A 20,271-nucleotide genomic window follows, 5' to 3' on the forward strand; every position below is an offset into this window, starting at 1 on the left:
AAAAGTATTATTACACCCAGGTCGCGGACAATCTAAGCTTCTCTAAATTGATTACTAAATTTAGCTTTTTTATTTTTACACAAAAAACATCTATATGAAACTCCCCAAAATACTAGAAATAACCAAAAATTGAGCTACTTCTAAGCTGCTACATTGATTTCTGACTTTAGCTTTAGAAATTGGGTATTTTTTTTATTTTTACGCAAAAAATCTATCCAAGACTTCCATAAATCCCAGAAATAACAAAAAGTGACCTACTTAAATTATTATTGCACATAGGTCGCAGACAATCTGAGTCGGTAAATTGATTTCTAAATTTAGCTTTGGAAATTTTATATTTTATTTATTATTTTTACACAAAAAACATCTATACCAAACTCTCCTAAATAACAGAAATAACAACAATTGAGCTACTTAAATTATTATTGCACCAAGCTCGCAATCTTAGCTGGTAAATTGATTTCTAAATTTTTACTTAAAAAAATGAATATAATGAATATGAAATGAATATAATATTGTATTATATAAACCATTAAATAAATAATTATTGTAAAATAATATAAATTATTATTATAAAATAAAGGTAAGCTTTTAATGTCGTTTCCATGTTATCAAAGCGGTGCCCAGTGCAAAATTGCAAAAGCTTTTGGCATTTTTTCTTCGAAAAACATCTCGAAATACCAGAAATAACAAAAAATGTGCCACTTTATTTACTATCGCACCTAGATTGCAGACAATTCCTAGCTGGTAAAATGATTTCTACATTTTTATTTTAAAAAAATACTTTACTTACGAAATAAATTCATGTAAAATTAAATTTATTAAATTTATAAATATATTACAAAATAAGCTTTTGGTGCCCGTTTCCATATTGTCGTAGCGATGCTCGGAGTTAAATTGTAATAAGAACAAAAATATACAGGGGGTGCCATTTAAAATAACATAGTTCATGTCGGGGGACATTTTTGATAATTTTTAAATCTTCAGGGGAGTCCAAAGAATTTTGGTACTAACACTTTATTCCGTATCACCTATGGGTGTTTCCATATCGCATAGTGGACAGTTTCATTTGGCACACGGTGTACGTACTGTTTCCCGAATGAAAAGTTTTTTTATATGATCGAGTGCGCAGAAAAATTTAATTTCGTTTGATATACAGCTAAGTTTTACTTGTTGCTTAACACATTCACTGCCCGCCCCGAATTTTACGTCTGGTGGCCCTTTAGTTTTTCTTGTGCAAGAAGTGTAGTATGACAAAAAAGTACTACAAATATATCCAACTAAAGTTTTTTTATATTAAAAAAAAAAAACAAAAACGCGTGGGCACCCGGCAAGCATGAAGCTATGGCATTGTAAATACCAGAAGCCATTTTTTTACAAAGTTGTACATTTTTGTTACAAAAGTGTAATGTAAAACATAATCTAAAACATGGAGTTAGACAAAGACCTGGGCTGCCTGGACATTGCGGACAATAGTAGACAGAATCCTTTCTCTGGCCATTGCCCCAACAAACACAGCATCTTCTTTTCGCCTTTCCATTCTCTCCTTTTGGACAGTACTCTGGGAGGTGCTGGAGGATTATCTTAGGCACTGGATCTGGATATCCCATTGGTATCAAACTGCATCACTAGCTCACCTTTTTTTAACTTTTTGGTCAAAAAAGGTTCCCTTTTCTGTTTGCTCTGAGAATTCCGATGACATAAGTTTTCTTTTCCAGTAAGTCTTTCATTAACTTCACGCTATTATAAAAGTTGTCCATAAAGACTGAATATCCAAATCCCAAGTATTTTTCTAGCAGAGACAGTACGCCTTTTTCGGTTTGCAGGTATCCAGATAACTGGCAATCAGCGGCTCCTGAGTACACAATTATTTTGAGAGACATGCCCTTTGGTTCACACAATATAACTTTATCCCGAACTTGTGTCGTTTTCCCTTAATGTACTGGCGAAATTCAAATCGCCCACGCCATAAGACCATAGACTCTATTGATAATTATCCATCTGTGTATGAGGTGTTTGGGTATCGATTTCTTCAAAATCAGTAAAAACCGATTACGACTCATAAATGCTGAAAATGTTGGAAGATCAAACAAATAGTGTCTTTTATCCAGTAGTCGTTATTCCTATTCATCCGAATTGTTCCCATATGAAATAAAGTCCCAAAATAATGAATTGGCTCTGTTCCTTCTATACCAGATTCAGCGGTAAATGGAATACGTTGTTTACGGACTTTTTGGTTTGACCACTGCTCGTTGGGAGCATCAGTAGTAACTGGTGTATCTGGTATATATGGGGAACCCGATGAAGCTTCATTTAGATCCTCTTTTGAACTGCAAGGAGTGTCAATAAGTTGCAAAGTGGGATTATCAGGAATACCTACAGCTGACATAGCTGGAGAGCCCGATCGTGAAGGTAGTTCCTCTTTTTCACCATCGGACTCATCAGTGCTGGACGGTATATACTCGGGATCGTCTTCACTGTCATTTAGAAATGGATCATCTTCATGTTCTTCATCTTCATCTAATTCTGAGTCACTTTCCGGAACTTCCTCACATCACCTGATGGGTTTTCCAAAATTTGACGAATTTCCTCATCTGTTAACGTTTTTTCTTTATACGGATTATATTTATTCCGTTTTTTGGCAGGCTGAGCAGGCTTTGGAAGTTCCAGGATTTTGATCCATATCACACTGTAACAGAACGAGGTATATAATAACGTTTTCAACTGTGTGCGCGCCATGTGCCCAGCAACGCACCTGGCGGGCAGCGAAAAAAAATTTCCCGGCCCGAATATGAAAGAAACAAAGTAGAGTAACAATTTTTCATTATTTTTCAATATAATCCCCTTTAACTTGATTACATCTCTTTATTAACAACTCAATCCCTTTAAAAAAATACTCATTTGGTTTGTCTGCAAAATGAGCTAAAACAGCCTCTTTTAACTCAACTTCGTCGTTAAACCGCCGTCCAGGTAAGTCCTTTTTCAAATATCTCTCTGTGGGAACCCACACTCTAAAATGGACAGGTGCATTGTCGTGCAAAAGACGCAAAGACTGGTCAGTTTTCGACGTTCTACACGTCTCGCAATTTATGTAATACTGTTTCCTTCACAATCCCTAAAGATCGTTGCCATCACCTTTTTTGTTGACTGACAGACTCTGAATTTTCTTGGAGGTCCTTCACCCTTACGACGCCACTCCATTGATTCTGTTTTCGATAGAGGGTCATAATAGAGAACCATAGTTTCATCTCCCGTCACAATAGTCTCTATCACAGGCTTCGGTTCCGACCCACAGAGTTCCAAAAAAGACCGCGCACACTCGACACGGCGTTGTTTTTGAATAACCGAAAGGTTTTTGGGAACCCATCTTGCACTAACCTTATGCACACCTAAATGATCATGCTGGATTCGACGAACACTTGTATCAGAAAGCTTAGTAATTTCTGAGATTTTCTTGACCTTTAAACGTCGATCACTCAATACCACCTCTTCTGCAATCGCAACAATATGTTCCGTTATGACCTCCACCTTCAAGGGACTCCTGCCCCATTCGAAAACATTTTGCCCATTCTTTCACTACGGAATACGAAGGAGAACTTTGGCCGTACACACCATACAACCTTTCTTTAATAATTTTAGGTGCTAAACCTACTTTTGTCAAAAACTTTTTGACTGCTCTATACTTAATTTGCGTTATTTGCGACATTTTTTCGGACACGTCTTGTTCAAAATGCTGTCAATAAAAAACTATTTGACGCAAGACTGATAATGGAGCTGCACCTATGTCAGGCCGGGAAATTTTGGCGCTAACCTCGTATACTATTAACATATCAGTTCTAAATACCGCACCACACGTTTAGACAAATCCAGCCATGCCCTGCGAAATTAGCTGACTTTGGATAAAACAAGCGGGTATAGAACATGGATGAACGCGCCTGGCGCGTTTTGGTCGGCGAATGTGTTAATAATAAGCATGGATCGCGTACTAAAAAACCGCGCAACAATCGAAAAACGTATTTAAATTGTTGCACGTTTTGCGTGTCAGTCGCACGTCACTTTTATACATTGTTTCGGTCGCTTCGTTTTTAGAATCGCTTTCAAGGCCAGCCGGAAAAGTACAAGAGGTTCCTCGAGATCCTGCACACGTACCAGAAGGAACAGCGCACGCTGAAAGAATCGAGCATCGGTTCGAGCGGCAAACACCTGACGGAACAGGAGGTTTATAGTCAGGTAGCGAAGCTGTTCGAGAATCAGAGCGATCTGCTCGCCGAGTTCGGTCAATTTCTCCCGGACGCCACCAGCCATATTAATCAGGCACCCGTTTCCGAGCACTCCAATTCGCTCAACAAAAAGTCGCTCGGCAAACCCTACCACAGGGATCACATGCCCGACCGTCACGTGTCTCACAAATCCGGTCACGTGTCGGGACCGGTCAAACGCTCGCCTCCCTACTCCAACTACCACCATCGGGACGCCCCGCCCCCCAAGAAACACAAGATGGCGTCGTCGTGTCGCGACGTCAGCCTGAGCGAGGCCGGGAAGTACGGGACTTTGAACGATTACGCGTTTTTCGACAAAGTGAGTACGCGGTTAATAACAATTAAACGTTTATTGTAACTCAATAAAGAAAAAGCGGTTCCAATACGTATGCCTCAGGAATTAAAAGATTTAGATTTATGAAATTTAGGCCGGTAGTGACATAAGCAACGTTGCCGCATTTATGTGTTTTCCCTAATCTTCCGTTTTTGGTTTTCTCTTAAAAATTGACCCTTATGTTATCATTGCGGCAGATTGTCCGATCTGTCAGCCCCCAAGCTCATTTCTAATATCTCTAAATGGCTTTCTTGAACCTTCGTTGAGGACATGCTTAGTTATATATATAGTATATTTGTTCATGTATACGTTTCAGCCACTTCAAAAAATTTCAAAAGAACTTTTTACGATATGAAATTGAAAATGAATTGCAAAGTAGAGACGAATGTTAGTGACTCTAGTAGTGGTAGTGATATAGGTACTAAAAGACAGAGAACCAAACCTTGACCATCAAGTTCAAGCAGCAGTGAAGAAAACGAGAATATAACAGAACCTGGTAATTTTAGGTACCAGACAGGATTCCGTTTACTTCTGGGAATGAAATGGTACGACCAGAAATTCCATAGATTTTTTCAAGCTCTTTTTTACCGATGAGCTAATAATAAAAATAGTGGAACAAACAAATAACTACGCTAGACCTAAAATAGCCCTGAAGAGGTTGTCCTAAATATGGTACGATAATCTTATCTAATATCCCAACAGAGATATCTAGGTCCCAACAAAATACATTTTTTTAGTAGAATATTTAGAAGAGGTCAAGCACTTCATAGAACATTTTGTTCCATCAAGAGAGATATCGCTAGACGAATCTCTTGTTGCATTTAAGGGTAAAATTCGTTTTTCTAACTTACTATCTTAACAATCCTACGAAATGGGAGATGGGAATTTATGTAATGGCGGATGCTAACACCGTATATGTTTATTCAGTTTTGCCGTACTAAGGAAGATTGACGTCGGAAGATTTAGTGAGACCTGATTTACCTGTAAGTACAAGGATAGCGTGAGAAATTATTAGACAATAACCCATAATGTAGGGAATATCATTTTTACACCGATAGATACTGTACGACAAATTTTTACGTGATTCTATCAAAAAACCCACATTTGTAGATCGGGTAATTTGTTGTTATTGGCGTGGAAAGATAGAAGGGTCGTCACCACACTTACTTTGTGGGATATTTGAGGAACACCGCCTATCAACACAGGAGTACGTGGAGGTAACTTACAAGTTGTAAATAAGCCAAATGTAGCTTTCAATTCCAATAAATATATGGGAGGTGTTGACCGCTCAGACTCTTATTCTGCGTCATACTGTTTCCTTGAATTATATAAAATTTCCAAAACAAAAGACCAATGACACATGTGAAGTGTGTTCGGGAATTGGTTGACGAGATGGCGGGGGTACAAAATTTCTGAAGATCTGTAAATACAGAAGAGCTGCTAAATGGTAAATTACATATTTTACGGCAAAATGATGGAAGGAAAAAAGACTGCGCGGTATGTTCTAACCGTAAAGTATAAGGCGGTAGGCGGGAAAATACGTATATTTGTGGCCCTTGCACACTTGGTGACTACAACATTATAGGATGTAATTTTTTTATATTGTGTATAAATTTATTAATTGATAATGGTAGTGATTTTGATAATGTTAGGTTTTTATGTGTTTCTTTATACTCAAGATTTGTTATTTTTGTAAGCCATTACTTTTTATTTAGTGTTTTTATTTTTTTTTATTTAATTATTTTTCATGTTATAATTGTAATAAATTATCAATAAAATATTTTTAAATTGATGCCATAGTTAATATTAAGCGATTTTTTTTTTTTCAAATTATTTTTAATTAAAAAAAAGTAAAATAATAAATGGTCCGAGTACAGTGTACTCTCGAAAGGACATATATACGAGTGCCAAGGGTCTCAACCAATTGGTAAGGAAAAAAGTTATTTATTTTGATAAACGCGTTATCGGTCACATCGAGAGCTACAATTTTTGTCACATACGTTGTTCGAGATATTTAAAAAATCGAAATGAAAATCACTATTTCTCGCCGTCAATCTAGACGCTGTGACGTCATTTATTATTACGGCGTACTGCATGGTTTTAGAAAACAAGTCTTTTCTCGAAAACTCTTCACTCTATTCGAAAAATTCATATACTAGGAAACGTGTACAGGTTTTTGTTGGTAAATTATTGGTGATAAATAAATGTTAAAGATGGGATAATTTCATTTGAACAGTATCGGAAACTGTGCCCAATTGCAATTGCCACTAGAAATTTTAAAATTTGCCCGAAGGTGTATGCACAATAAAATTACATCGATTTTGCGAAAGTTCCATAGTGGTCCGCAGGAGCACGATAGAAAACCAATGCGTTCATCTAAGACAAGAAACCGCGAAGCGGCTTTGTTTTGGAAATGATTCGCGCCACTTGCGACGAACTTGTACCGATCAGTGACGATTTTTCGAAAGCAATCTTGTTGTTTATCCAAATATCATTAAAGGCGATTTATTAATTTAGTAAATTTAGTAAAATACGAGACCACCACCCTTAACACGCACATAATAAAATATTTTACGATTTTTCTTTAAACATAATGAAAATAGTAGACTAGATGATTAGGCCTCGAATTATTTTGATCCCGAAGCACGGTTGCTCTCATTAATTATAAATGTATTTATTTGAATTTGCAGGTGCGCAAGGCGGTGCGTTCTCACGAAGTGTACAACAATTTCCTAAGATGCCTGATCCTGTTTAACCAGGAGATCGTCTCCAAGAGCGAGCTCATTCAAATCGTCACCCCGTTCTTGGGCAAATTTCCGGAACTGTTGCGATGGTTCCGGGAATTCATGGGCCAAAACGATACGGAACCGATCCCGTACAACGTGACGCGAACGGAACGCCCTCAGGGCGACCACGCCCTCGAAATCGATCTGGCCACTGCCAAACGTTTGGGCGCTAGCTACTGCATCATTCCCAAAGCGCAGGAGGGTCAGAAATGTTCGGGTCGTACGCAGCTCTGCAAAGAGGTGCTGAACGACCAGTGGGTCTCGTTTCCGACGTGGTCCGAGGACAGTACGTTTGTCAGCTCGCGAAAGACCCAATATGAGGAGTATATGTATAGGTGCGAGGACGAGAGGTTCGAACTGGACGTGGTTATCGAGACTAACGCGTCTACGATAAGGGTCCTCGAGTCCGTCAATAAGAAGTTGAGCAGGATGAGCACGGACGAGGTACGCATATGCCATTCTGATTAATTAATTAATGATTTTCTAGACGCCTATATGTATTACGTGAAAATTAAACGTCACTCTGTACAAAACAAGTACCAAGTGAACAAGTACAAGTAAACAATATCTAAAAACAATAAACTAAAAAAAATACGTGTATTCGCCTACTCTTGGTTAAACAAGTCGGATGCTTTGGTTTGTACGAGTCGAAATACTAAAAGGATGTCAAACTTCCATTGTGTTTATTTTTAACTTCACAACGTTTCGGACAGTTGGATTATTTGTCTTATGAGATTTTCTGAATATATTTCATAAAGTGTTCATTATAATCGAGTGTTCACAATAAACAGGTTTACTATATTCGCACTCCACTGTATTGAAATTGCCAGATGAATATTAAGTTTATAAACAACAGTGGAATAAATAAAGCGGATGGAGTTAAAAATAATTTAGAGTTTCAAAACTTGACGTACAATTTAATGAATTAAAAGTCATCGATATATTTATTTAATTAATAATGAATAAAAGTCTGGAACTTATCTTTGTCATGATTATCAAATCAATAAGTGCATTAGTGATCATGAGAAATTCGTGCAAAGACGTTACAAATCGCATAATAATGGAGGATGTTATACTTCGACCAGAAATATAGTGCTTTACAACCGACCCCGTGATTACCGTCCTAGGAATTTATCTACTTACACTGACAAGCGGGATATAAGTATGTTTTCGATCTTTTTCTGCTGCTCCTATTTACCCTTCTGAATTTCTTATAAAATTATAAACATTTAAAACAATTTGTTTAGCATCCGAATACAAATGGATCCGTTTTTCTTTCATTTGCCGAGGTTGTTCGTCTTCTAAATTGTCATTCGGTTCGACTACCACCTTCACTTCGTCTTCAAATTCTTGGTTATTTTTCATTTCTTCTAACAATAAATATTTATCTGTATTCTTATGACTTACCTTTATCTATAGTCTTAAAAAACTGTTGTTGTTTACAAATCGAAGAACTATATAGAAGATACAAAAATATAAGATGAAGAATGTTGTTAATCGACAGACACAAAAGACAAAAATGATTATTTTCAAACTTACCTGTAAGATAAGTAGAGTACTTACTTACCCTTACCCTTTGAACTATCGAGTGAAAGCAGTCTCATAGGGTTAAAGCTCAAGAATCAGGTACGTAAATACGTACTTACTGGAAGGATCACAGTCAAATACCTTCGCAATATATATGAACATATTGCAATTTAGAGTCAACTCTTAATGCTTAATCAAATCAAAAAATAAAAATTTCAAGTTTCTATATGCATTTGTTACAATTCTTATTAGGTAATACTTAATGCAGAATAAACATCTGTCGGGATGGGTTTTACCACGGTCCTGCAAAGGTCTGCGGTTAAGGTACCGTAAAATACTTAAAACCTCAAAGCAATAAATGCACTATATTTTTGGTCGCCCAATATCTTGGATATTTGTGAGTTTAATAACAAACTGGGAAATACTTCGACTACCTATTGCAAAATGGTTATGAATCTATGATGAATATGTTTACATATCCCATTAGGAATTGTGGAGAACTAACTAAAAAATTGATCTTTGACATTCCAATTGCTGACGTCACAGCTGACTCAAGATACAGTCAGCGAAAAAAATGTTATCTCGCGTGATAGGTTAGGGCAAGTTTTTTTTTTGAATTGCGGTCCTATTCGCTTTTTTCTTTCTGTTTAATTTTTGAATTAATTTTAATTTTAAATTCAAATTTTAATCAAGTTTCATACCTTTGACAAACAAAATTTGTGGACCGGGAAAAAAAACAGGTCAGAAATTTTCTTGCAAAAGCCGCGTTCTGTTATTGTTTATATATATATATTGTTTAAAATATTTTGTAATTGCTACAAAAAAAAACTGGAAATACATATTCTAATGAGAATTTAAAAACATCAATTAAAATTAAAAAAAAATCAAAGTTTGCCCAACACTTGATGGAATATGACTGAAGTAAACCAAATGATCGCAACGGATTATCATTGTATTGTGTTGTATTGTGTATTGTAAGTCGAATTGATGTTTCCGTAAATTTAGAAGAGTGCATAGAAAAATCAGAAAATCGTTCGTTTCACTTTTTTTTCGCTTGTTTAAAGTCGATTAATTAAGATGATCCTTTGATCATGTTACAGGTTGCCAAATTCAAATTGGACGACTGTTTGGGCGGTACGTCACCGACGTTGCACCAGAGGGCGCTGAAACGCATCTACGGCGACAAGGCGCCCGAGATTATCGAGGGTTTGAAACGTAACCCGTCGGTGGCGGTGCCGGTCGTCCTCAAACGTTTGAAAGCGAAAGAAGACGAATGGCGGGAGGCGCAGAAAGGTTTCAACAAGATCTGGCGCGAGCAAAACGAAAAGTATTACTTGAAGAGCCTCGACCATCAGGGTATCAATTTCAAACAGACCGACGTGAAAGCGATAAGGACGAAGAGTCTCTTCAACGACATCGAGACGATTTTCGACGAGGTGAGCCGATTTTTATTTAACCCGATCTGGCACTTATTAGAGATATCATGGCAACTTTTTTGCCAAGTGACGTATAAAACAAAACACTATCAATTTATTTTTCAAAGAAACTTCTACAGGCCACTGTAATACTTTTTTACAAAACGTCTGGATTCCTCCCGAGTCGCGGTTAAGATTGCTGGGTTGCTTATAGATTTCTATAGACTCTCGGATTTTTCTTTGGTTAAGACTAACAGTATCATCGCACCAACTTTCGGAAACGGAAAAATCAGTTCTTTCAAAAGAGTCCAACTTTATCCTTGCCCCACGTATTTATCCCAAAAGAGGAAATCATTTCAAATGTCGAGTCTATCCAGATAAACTATCATCTCAAACAGCTAATGAAATTCGATTTGCAACCGCAAAACTCCTTAAAAAATCAAAACCCCTTAAATCAAATATTGCAAAACCTGAACTGAACTGAAAATCTAATCCCAACATCGAAATCCTAAAAGCAGATAAAGGAAATGCTACGGTGGTCATGAACACAAATGAATATCAGGAAAAGGTTCAAGATATTCAAGAGCGCGACTTTAAATCTATCATTGAGGCTTCTTCGCTATCAGATTCCGTGAAAAAATCTGTCACCCCTCATGACTCTAAAATTCCTCGTCTCTACGAACTCCGAAAGATTCACAAACCAGGATTATCCGTTCGACCTATTGTCAGCACCGTTGGTTCTCCAACATATTATCTAGCAAAATATCTAGCTTCATTATTAAAACCCTTTACAGGGAAAACTTATAATTTCGTACTTAATTCTGATTAGTTTCGACGTTGAATCCCTGCTTTTCAAAGCCTTTATTCCTGTAACTCAACATCATTTCAGATATATTAAAATCCGAGAATCTGTAATCAAACCTTCTCACCTTAATTGAAAAATGCTTATTGGGAACATATTTTTCTTATAAAGGTCAAATTTTTGAACAAATGCTATGGGTTTTCCATTTTCACCAGTCATCGCGAATATATTCACGAAAGCCTTTGAAAAGAAAGTTCTCGACACCTTCCATCTAAAACCAAAATTATGGAAACGCTACGTCGCGATATCTTAATGCATTGTCACATCACCATCCAGCCCAAACATCATCGGTTATCTACTCTCTTGTTTACAGAGCTGTAAAACTGTCTTGAGTCACTGAATCCAGAATTAAATCACCTAACCACTGCTCTTCTCTCTAATAATTTCCACATTAAAGATATTAAACGTTCCATCAAAAAATACGCTTCACCACAACCTTCCAATAGCAATGAGACCGAAAGCAATCCTACACTTGCCAATTGCTCCGCCCCCCTCAGACCGTATATAAGCAGGTACAGAGTACAATGCGAGCCAGTTTTGTGACGTCAACAATTCTTTTTATTAATGGAATACATGTTAGCAGGTTTATATCAATAATTGCACTTATTTTTGTAATCAAATTGAATGTTACAACTGAGCAATGGGAATTACAATTAAATGAATATTTTAAATAGCTCCCCTGAAAAGTGGAGTTATTTTAGTTATGCCACTCTTCTTCCATATATGTTATACATAGCTGTTTGATACAGTTCAAATTTCTAAATCCCCTACAGTGTCTTACAACGAATCCGTACATGATTTTTTCGTTATACAATCTACACGAGAATTGTAAATAACGCGAAAGGGGAAAAAGAATAAAACAATCCCCATCCCTTGCCCTCAATTCGAGTCACAACAATTTACATATTTTCTAGAGACTACTAAGGGCAGATCACAGGGGGGTTGCAGTCGCACTCACGCTTTTGGAAAGTTGTGGTGAACATGCCCTTCCTTTAGCTCCGTTTCCCTTCAAACCATATATAAGCGGGTACAGAGTAGAAAACTAAATCTTAATGGCAACTACCTGTCACCAATTGGAATTGGTGAGACGATGGTTAGGCCGATCATTTAGCTCCGCCCCCCTCGAACTATATATAAGCACGTACAGAGTAAAATGCGGGCCAGTTTCAGTCAAGCTCTGAAGAAGCCAACAGGATGCGAACTTTAGCAGATGTTAAAGACTATTGTAAATTTTTTCTTACATAAGCGGCACTATTTTCAAGTGTTTGGAAGTGATTTTTTTAAAATAGGAAAAACGACTTTTTTCACAATATTTCACCACGTATCTTCGAAATGAACTATTTTAGTTCATTTGAACCTTTTTCCTGATTTTAGTACTCTAAAAGTTTTTCAGTATGCCATCCTTCTAGAGATCCGAAAAAGGTAAGTTTTTATTTTTAAATTTGTCTGCATCTGAAAAACCAAACAACAACATTTTCTTATATTTGGCAACATCGCCCACACGAACCTACGGCTGCTACTGGACTTTTAACAGGAATGACCTGAATAATAAAAAACTATAATTATGTTAATAACCTTAGATCAGCAATAATAACATACTCAATTTACAATTTTATTTATATGGACAAAATTTCGATTTCGTGAATTACAATTTATCTGAGGCATATGCTTGTGATTCTGAATTGCTAAGATTTACATAAATTTTTTAACTGCTGCTTTGTTCGAAAGTTTTAGTAAATTTTGAATTTTTTTTTATGATGAAATTTTTTATGTGAAAAGAACGAGTCACCGTTGACATATTGTAAAATATTTGTAAAATATTCAGACACCGGAATAATTTTTTTTGCTCTCATCTAAAAGGAGTAAAAAGTAGCAGTCAGTTTTTTCTCCATAAAAAGTATATAACGGAATAACCAGTTTATTATAGAAACTTTTCTGAATGCTAAAAAATAATAAACTAAACTTTATTGTGAAAGTGATCCTTTGTTTTTGACATTACTACATTTTTAATAGAGACCCAGTTTACATATAAATTATGTATTTCCACGTAAAAATTCAGAATTGATTTGAAAATTCAGAATAGATGGACATAACAAATAACGCGCATATAAAATTCAACTTCCCAATTCTTCTTCCAAGCAAAACTTTGCTTTTGTCTGTCTATTCTTTTCATGCCTTCTTTGTCTTCTATGTCAACCTTCAAATCTGCTTTGTTTTACTTAATGCCCAAAAGGGGCAGGGGAATAGACTAGTGACAGTTTGTAGGGAGCGCGTTTTCTATTTTTTCTTTTTGTATTGACTGCTCACTCGATGTTTGTTTTTTCTCTAATTTAATTTATTTAGGAGAATCTATTCTACGTAAACGAAAAATAAATAAATAAATGATAATAAAGCAGAGTAAACAAAGTATTGTTTTGTTTTGTTTTTGTTTTTTTTTTGAGCAACTTCCACAGGCTACTGTAATACTGTAGCAAATGCCAGAGAGAACCATAGAACAAAAGAAAACTATTCGTTTCGTATAACAAATGTCGTGGAAAATGGCGTAGACTACGTCATAATGACGCAGCAAATGTCATAAGGATATCCTTGGTGTTATTGCTAAAGTAATCGTCATCTTTCCACAATACTATTATATGAAACAGAAACTTCAATCATTCTGTTGGCTTCTTCAGAGCTTGACTGAAACTGGCTCGTATTTTACTCTGTTTCAGGGGGCGGAGCTAAAAAAAATTGTTCTGACTTGTTACTTTCGAAAATCGATAAAATAGAATTTTTCGAAAGTATCTACGCTCTTATAAAAATTTCATATCTCGGTGACGGTAGGTTCCATGGGATCGACGTTGGTACAGAATTGATTAGGGTCGAAAAAAAAATTTTTTGCTCGATGTTTTCCTTTCTCGTCTTTTGGTTTTTCCGAAATAACCGTTTGGGCTACTAACCCTCCACGAGTCCGCAGCCATCTTTTTTTCGCGATGTTCGATTGTTTTTTGGAAACTATAAGTGTCCGAAGTTTGAAGCAATCGACTTCATATTTGGCACATATATGCAGCTTTGCCCCGTGACGGGACCTATTGAAAATGGAAGGGGTGGGGAGGAGTTGGGAAGTATTTTAAGAAAATTAAAAATTTTACCAAATGTTTTTTAATTTTTTTTTTTTGTTTTTTTGGTAATTTTAGCTTACGGAAAAATATATTTTCCTCCATATTCGTTCACCTGGTCAGCAAAATTCTTTAAACAGCAGACGCGGAAAACCCGGTGCAATAACATTTATTTCAGGCATTTTTTCAATTATATACAGGGTTTTCAAATTATAGGCAAAAATCTCGAATCTCGAAAACCATTTACTATTTTTAAAAAATTCTTATACCGGGAAACGTGGAAGATCCTGGGCTATAATCTCTACTTCGAACATTGTTTGCATCATATACAGGGTGTGTCGTTTATGTACAAAAAATCAAAAAGAATACAAATTTCCGTTTTGTGGGTAAATTAGTTTCGATAAATTAATAAATGTTAGAGATTTGATTTGAACAGTATCGTAAACTGTGTCGAAAGAAAGATCCAGTTTTCCTCTATAATACAGGGTGCGCGAGATATTTGAAAAAATATAAGTTTAATTCGCAATTACCAATACAAATTTTAATATTTACCGAAGTTTGCCGTAACAAGAAACCGCAAAGCGCCTTCTTTTTAAAATAAAAGGCTGATTCGCGCTACAAACTTGCCCCGTCCAGTGACGATTTTTCGAAAGCAATCCCGTTTTTAATGCGATTGTCAGCGCTCATTTTTCATATTGTAATTCGCTTTTGATTTCTTGTAGAAACAGTGTGGCAGTAAAGCCATGCGAGCTATTCTGGGTTTTACACGTTACACTCCCATTCGTGTAACCCAAGCGGGTGGTTGTCGGTGTCTCAGAGTATTGAGTTAAAAAATAAATTACTTATAATGTTAGGGGTAAAAATGATTTTGATATTCAGTTTGTTGAAACTCTACAAATGCAAAAAAGCCTCTTTAGAGATGGGCTTCGATTGTTCAATGCTCTGCCGACAGACACCAAAAATTTACCGAATATAAAAAGTTTCCAAAAAATATTAGTGTGAATTAGCTTTTACTTTTGTATAAACGTAATTTACTACGATTCGAATATATATCATACATTGCAGTCTTGTTGTTGATTAGTTTTATGTCGCCAATACCCCAGTGTGTGTCGTAAGTTTTGTGAAAATGTTTCATTCGGTTCGATATAATTTTAGCGGCACGAACAAAACGAAGAAGGATCTGAGCCCGTCGTCGGACCCCATCTCGTCTTGCCTTATCGCGACAAAACGATACTGGACGACGCTTCGAATTTGCTGATTCACCTCGCGAAACGTCAAGCCGGCATCCAGAAGGGCGAGAAGAGGAAGATCAAGCACGTGCTGAAGCAGTTCCTGCCCGATTTGTTCTTCCACCCGCGGCAGCCGCTCACCGACGACGAAAGGGAAGAAGACGGTAAGCGAAATCGATAAACAAAGAGATTTAGACCCAAAAGGTGATAAAGTTGAATGATTATTTGTTGAAAGTGCTCGGAGATTGTGTACATTATCCCTTCTTCATCTGGTGCCGCTCCTAGTGGAGATTGAACATCATCATTTCTGATATCACTCTGTGGACTAGTCTACTAAATCATTCACTGAAACTGCAGTCACATCGCTCCATCAATGCCCCTTGTTTTACATGTAGTGAATGTGCCTCAAATACTGAATTTTTCCATCTCTTCTGGAAGCTCATTCTCAACTTTAACTCTTGCTGTCTGATTCCAGCACAAGTTGTAGATTATTGAGCATTTGTCATTATTTAGGAATAGTTTCTTGACCTCATGTCATCGATACTCGAGAAATTTTTGAAAATCAGTGTTTCTTTAATTTTCGGTATTGAAATCTGTGCATATATCCTCTCCTAAAATAAGTGGAAAAAATGCCACAATATACTAGCATTTTTCTAGATATGTATATGTATTATGTAATGTTGGAAAAGTGAAAATTAAATATCGTTCTGCACAAAACAAGTAACAAGTTAACAAAAACATGTAAACAATATCTAAAAAAAAATAAACTAAAAAAATACATTTATCCACTTACTCTTGGATAAGCAAGTCGGATTTTTTGTTTTGGACGAGTCTGTTAGAAAAGTTAATATTATTTATATAGCTTTCAAGGTTACAAAAAGAATTCCAAATTTTCTCATTTCTATTATTTTTTACTTAAAGAATATTGATCATGGCCACTTCCTCAATAGTCTCCTCGATCAGGTCATCTTCACTCAACTCTGCATTTGTTTCTGAAAAAAATAACATAAATCAGTCATGATTTTAATGTTATGTTTCATTTTATAGACGCTAACTGGATAATTTTGTCTTCTGTCTAAGATTGGGTAGGAACATTTTCTTTTTTGGGCAATCCACTGTAAAAGTTCCTTATTGATGCCTTCATGGGCTGATTTTCTGAATCTTTTACAACTAGCATTCACTTGACCATAGGACAAGAGAATCCTATCTTTTTTTCCAGGTAATGGAGACAGTTGCTTTAAGCATATTTATTTCACGACAAATATCACTTTGTTTCATACCACTTTTAATTTTTTGAATATCTTATTTTTCTTTCAAAGTTGATGCTTCTCGTTCTTGCTTCTCCATTTGAAGGTCTGTCATCAATATTCTCCACCAAATCTAAATCACAACTGAGATCAAAACAAACGTGCTATGTATTTTAACCTTTACCGGATGAACCCTCGAAAAAGTTCATCAACAACGGAAAATGTATCTTAATCTTGACGAAATTTAATTCACTGTATCCGAAACTTCACTATATACCGAGTGTTCACAATAAACGGTTTTACTATATCCGAACTCCACTGTAACTCCCACATAATTGAACCAACCATTTAAACTGAAGGGCAAATCTGTTTCGATCCCAAACTTTGACAGACCGACGTCACACTATTATTATTGAATAATTAAATAAGAAAACTCGTGCTTTGTTCGGTGTTGCTAGGTTTCATGGATTAATTTGGAATCGAGATTTCAAATAAATGCGCATGATGATAGCATTTGTTCCATGGTGGGTACAAAAGCGTAATATTCGGCATGTGCAGTGCGGCGTCTATGTAGATAAAAGCCTTTCGGAGAACTTTTGATATTTGGTTAAAAAAATCGAAGGTTTGGTTTTAGAAGAAATAAAAACACTGTTTCAGGCATTCTCAATTTAGTTTCAGACATTCTCAATTTAGTTTCAGACATTACAGATGCATTCCAGAATTATTTTGTGATCTCACTAAGGCCTTCGACTGTGTCGATCATGGAATTCTACTGCGCAAGTTTGATGCTTATAATCTTTTCAAATAGCAGTGAACATTGGGTACCCCAAGGCTCATTTTTGAGCCCCATGTGAACACTGGTTTAGTGCAAATAAATTAGTTTTAAATAATGATAAAACAGAGAGTTGTTTTTTTTTTTCATGCGAAATTTAAGTACAGTTAATTTTAATAAAATAAATACCAGATTTCTTGGCATCCATATTGACCCAAGAGTTCAGTGGGACTCTGGCTCAGAAACGGACCAAAAATTTTAGTTGCTTCGATGCTTGACCGAAAATGTCTCTCCTGGTGTGTTAAGGACTGCATATTTTGCACTTTTTCATTCACACCTCCTATATGCGATCTTTGTTCAGATTACAACGAAAAGCAATTCGAATTATTAGCGGACTTTGTTATCGGGAGGACTGTAAAAATGCCGTTCGAGAAATCTACTATTATTTACAAAGAAAAATACGCATCTATTTACCGCTTGTAAGGAATTGCATGACGATCAGTGGTTATTATCAGTTGCCCCTTAGAGAGGTGTCAGACTGGTCGAAGTTATTGGTCCGTTAAGTTTTTTATTGGGCTTCCAAATGCTGTTCGTAATTAATTTTTAATTGATCAGCAATTTTTATTCTTTTTTATTCTTTTTTGCCTTTTACGTATATGTTATTTTATTCCTTTTTGTTTGACGTATGTAAATCATCTGTGATAGTAACATTAATAAAGTATTCTTATTCATAATCGTCAGCTAAAATTGAAATCATTGTTTTTTCTTTCCTTTGCAGACGACAAAGAAGAATCTGAGAATAGCCCGCGCGGTTCGCCGAAAGGCGACAACGACAAGGGGAAAAGCGGATCCGCCAGTCCCGGAAAATCGCCCAACCGGACCGATGGAGACGGTGCGCCCGAAGTGAAAACCGAATCCGAAGTGAAGGAGGAAGAGGTTAAGGTACCTCTGCACGCGCAAACTTCCGATCCGGTAAGATGACATAATGTTACATAAACTCCTGTTCCTTTCTGACATGGAAGCTAAATTACGGCTCCGTCGCATTGCTTTCATTGTACCTTGTCAATAAAATTTGATGTTTGCGAGCCCTGATGAAAATCTTATGAAAACGGAAAATGCTTCACAGTCTTCAGAGTTGATTTCTAGAAAAATAATTCACGATTTGTTTCGACACTTTAAGACAAAACATCAGTATCTAGGAGAAACATTGTTCCCTAGCTTCAAGAATCTGCCAACCTCTTATTTTTTCTCATCAAATATTTTCATGCCTTAATTAAATGCATTCTTATTCGAACCTAATAACAGTGTTAACAAAAGATAAAAGTCCAAAAGAAGATAAGAAAATAATTTAAAAAAAATTCAAAAAATGAAAACGTTAACTTTAGTTAAAAATGGTTAATAACGGATATTTCCTCTTATATTTTGAATGCTGCGGCTTTGTTTGGTTTTGATCCATATTTCACAAATGTAAGGTCCAAAAGTATGTTCATGTAAGATACTCCCTTATGTGCCTATCTGCCGTTAAACTGTACATGCAGTCAAATAGATTACTGCCCAAAACCTAACGTACCCTCCACCAAATAATCCGGCCTTTTGGAAGTTACATTGGGTATATCGTTTACTTGATCTACGGTAAACACCTATACATCTATAAGAACTCTTTCTCATTCTTCGTGAGCCCAATCGATGAGTTTTTTAGCAAAGTTTATCTTTGTTCTATCACGCCCTGTGGTCAAAGCTGGTCCTCACGTTGGGTTTCTTGCTGTCAGCTGTGCCTACGGCAATCTTCTTTTCGCAAATCGTTGCCTTAAACCAGAGACTTGAAGCTGGCAGAAAACGCGACGAATTATCAAATTTTTATACGCAAACAGATTGCTGCAAAGTTTTCGTACCACAGGGCCGAGTAGTCCGTTTAACGGCTCCAGAAATGATAGAATATTGTTAGTTTAGGTAATTTCAAAGTTAGCAGTTTGGATGTAACGCGTTCGCATACTAACGCCAAAAGAAGGTTGAAACGAATGGTTTTGTCCTCTGTGAGGATGGAGTTTAACCGTTTTTTTGAAGTTTTGCATGTACTACGGGTGTCGCTACGATAGAGTATAGTCTGTCTTCATCGTGCTGACTTGGCTGACGTGAAAACTTCTATAGTCTTTAATTACTAGACTTTACTAAAATGGTTTCCATAGCAATGTAAATTTTAGGATTCGTAATAAGAAATTGTAGCTCAGCTACTGTTAAATTGTTATTTAACTGTTAACGTCGGGTCCAAGCTTGACTATGGCTCGCTGATATGGTCACCAATTTCTAATTGCCACACTCAGTCCATTGAGAGTATGCAGAGAAGGTTACTAAAATATCTAATGTTCAGGGAGGACGGTTCCTAGCCTGAGAGGGGAGTCAATTGCGATCTTCTGCTAAGAAGGTTCGCGATACTGCCCCTAAGCTTGCGCAGAGACTTGCGATCTGTTTCATTTCTATATAAGTTGTTCATTACGCAGTCGATTGTCCGTTTCTTCTGGAACAATTACGCTGGAAGGGAGACATCAATCAATTTTCTTAGCGCAGGTCCAATGTCCATTTTCAAAACCCTATTTGCAATATGTGTGCTACCTTCAACAAACAAACTATCACCGTACTGCGATTTATATTATGATGGTCTCCAGGCCATACTTCAGCAACTTCGATTGGCGTTGGGTCATCCGTACCGATAAGTCTTATCCTTTTCTTTCCCATTCTTTCCTT

General features: G+C 36.4%; 1 protein-coding gene across 3 annotated transcripts in view; it reads left to right on the plus strand.

Moving 5' to 3' along the window:
- Positions 1-20,271, plus strand: part of LOC132708407 (paired amphipathic helix protein Sin3b) — a 38,747-nt gene that overhangs the window by 5,787 nt on the left and 12,689 nt on the right. For all 3 annotated transcript variants that reach the window (XM_060680725.1, XM_060680726.1, XM_060680727.1), the window contains exons 3-7: positions 4,090-4,578; positions 7,284-7,823; positions 10,007-10,342; positions 15,437-15,674; positions 18,308-18,501. In XM_060680725.1, the coding sequence (XP_060536708.1) occupies positions 4,090-4,578; positions 7,284-7,823; positions 10,007-10,342; positions 15,437-15,674; positions 18,308-18,501 (1,797 nt within the window). The remainder of the gene's footprint in view (positions 1-4,089; positions 4,579-7,283; positions 7,824-10,006; positions 10,343-15,436; positions 15,675-18,307; positions 18,502-20,271) is intronic.

This window comes from Cylas formicarius, unplaced genomic scaffold, assembly GCF_029955315.1.
Source record: "Cylas formicarius isolate icCylForm1 unplaced genomic scaffold, icCylForm1.1 PGA_scaffold_10__41_contigs__length_53128322, whole genome shotgun sequence".
NCBI lineage: Eukaryota > Metazoa > Arthropoda > Insecta > Coleoptera > Brentidae > Cylas > Cylas formicarius.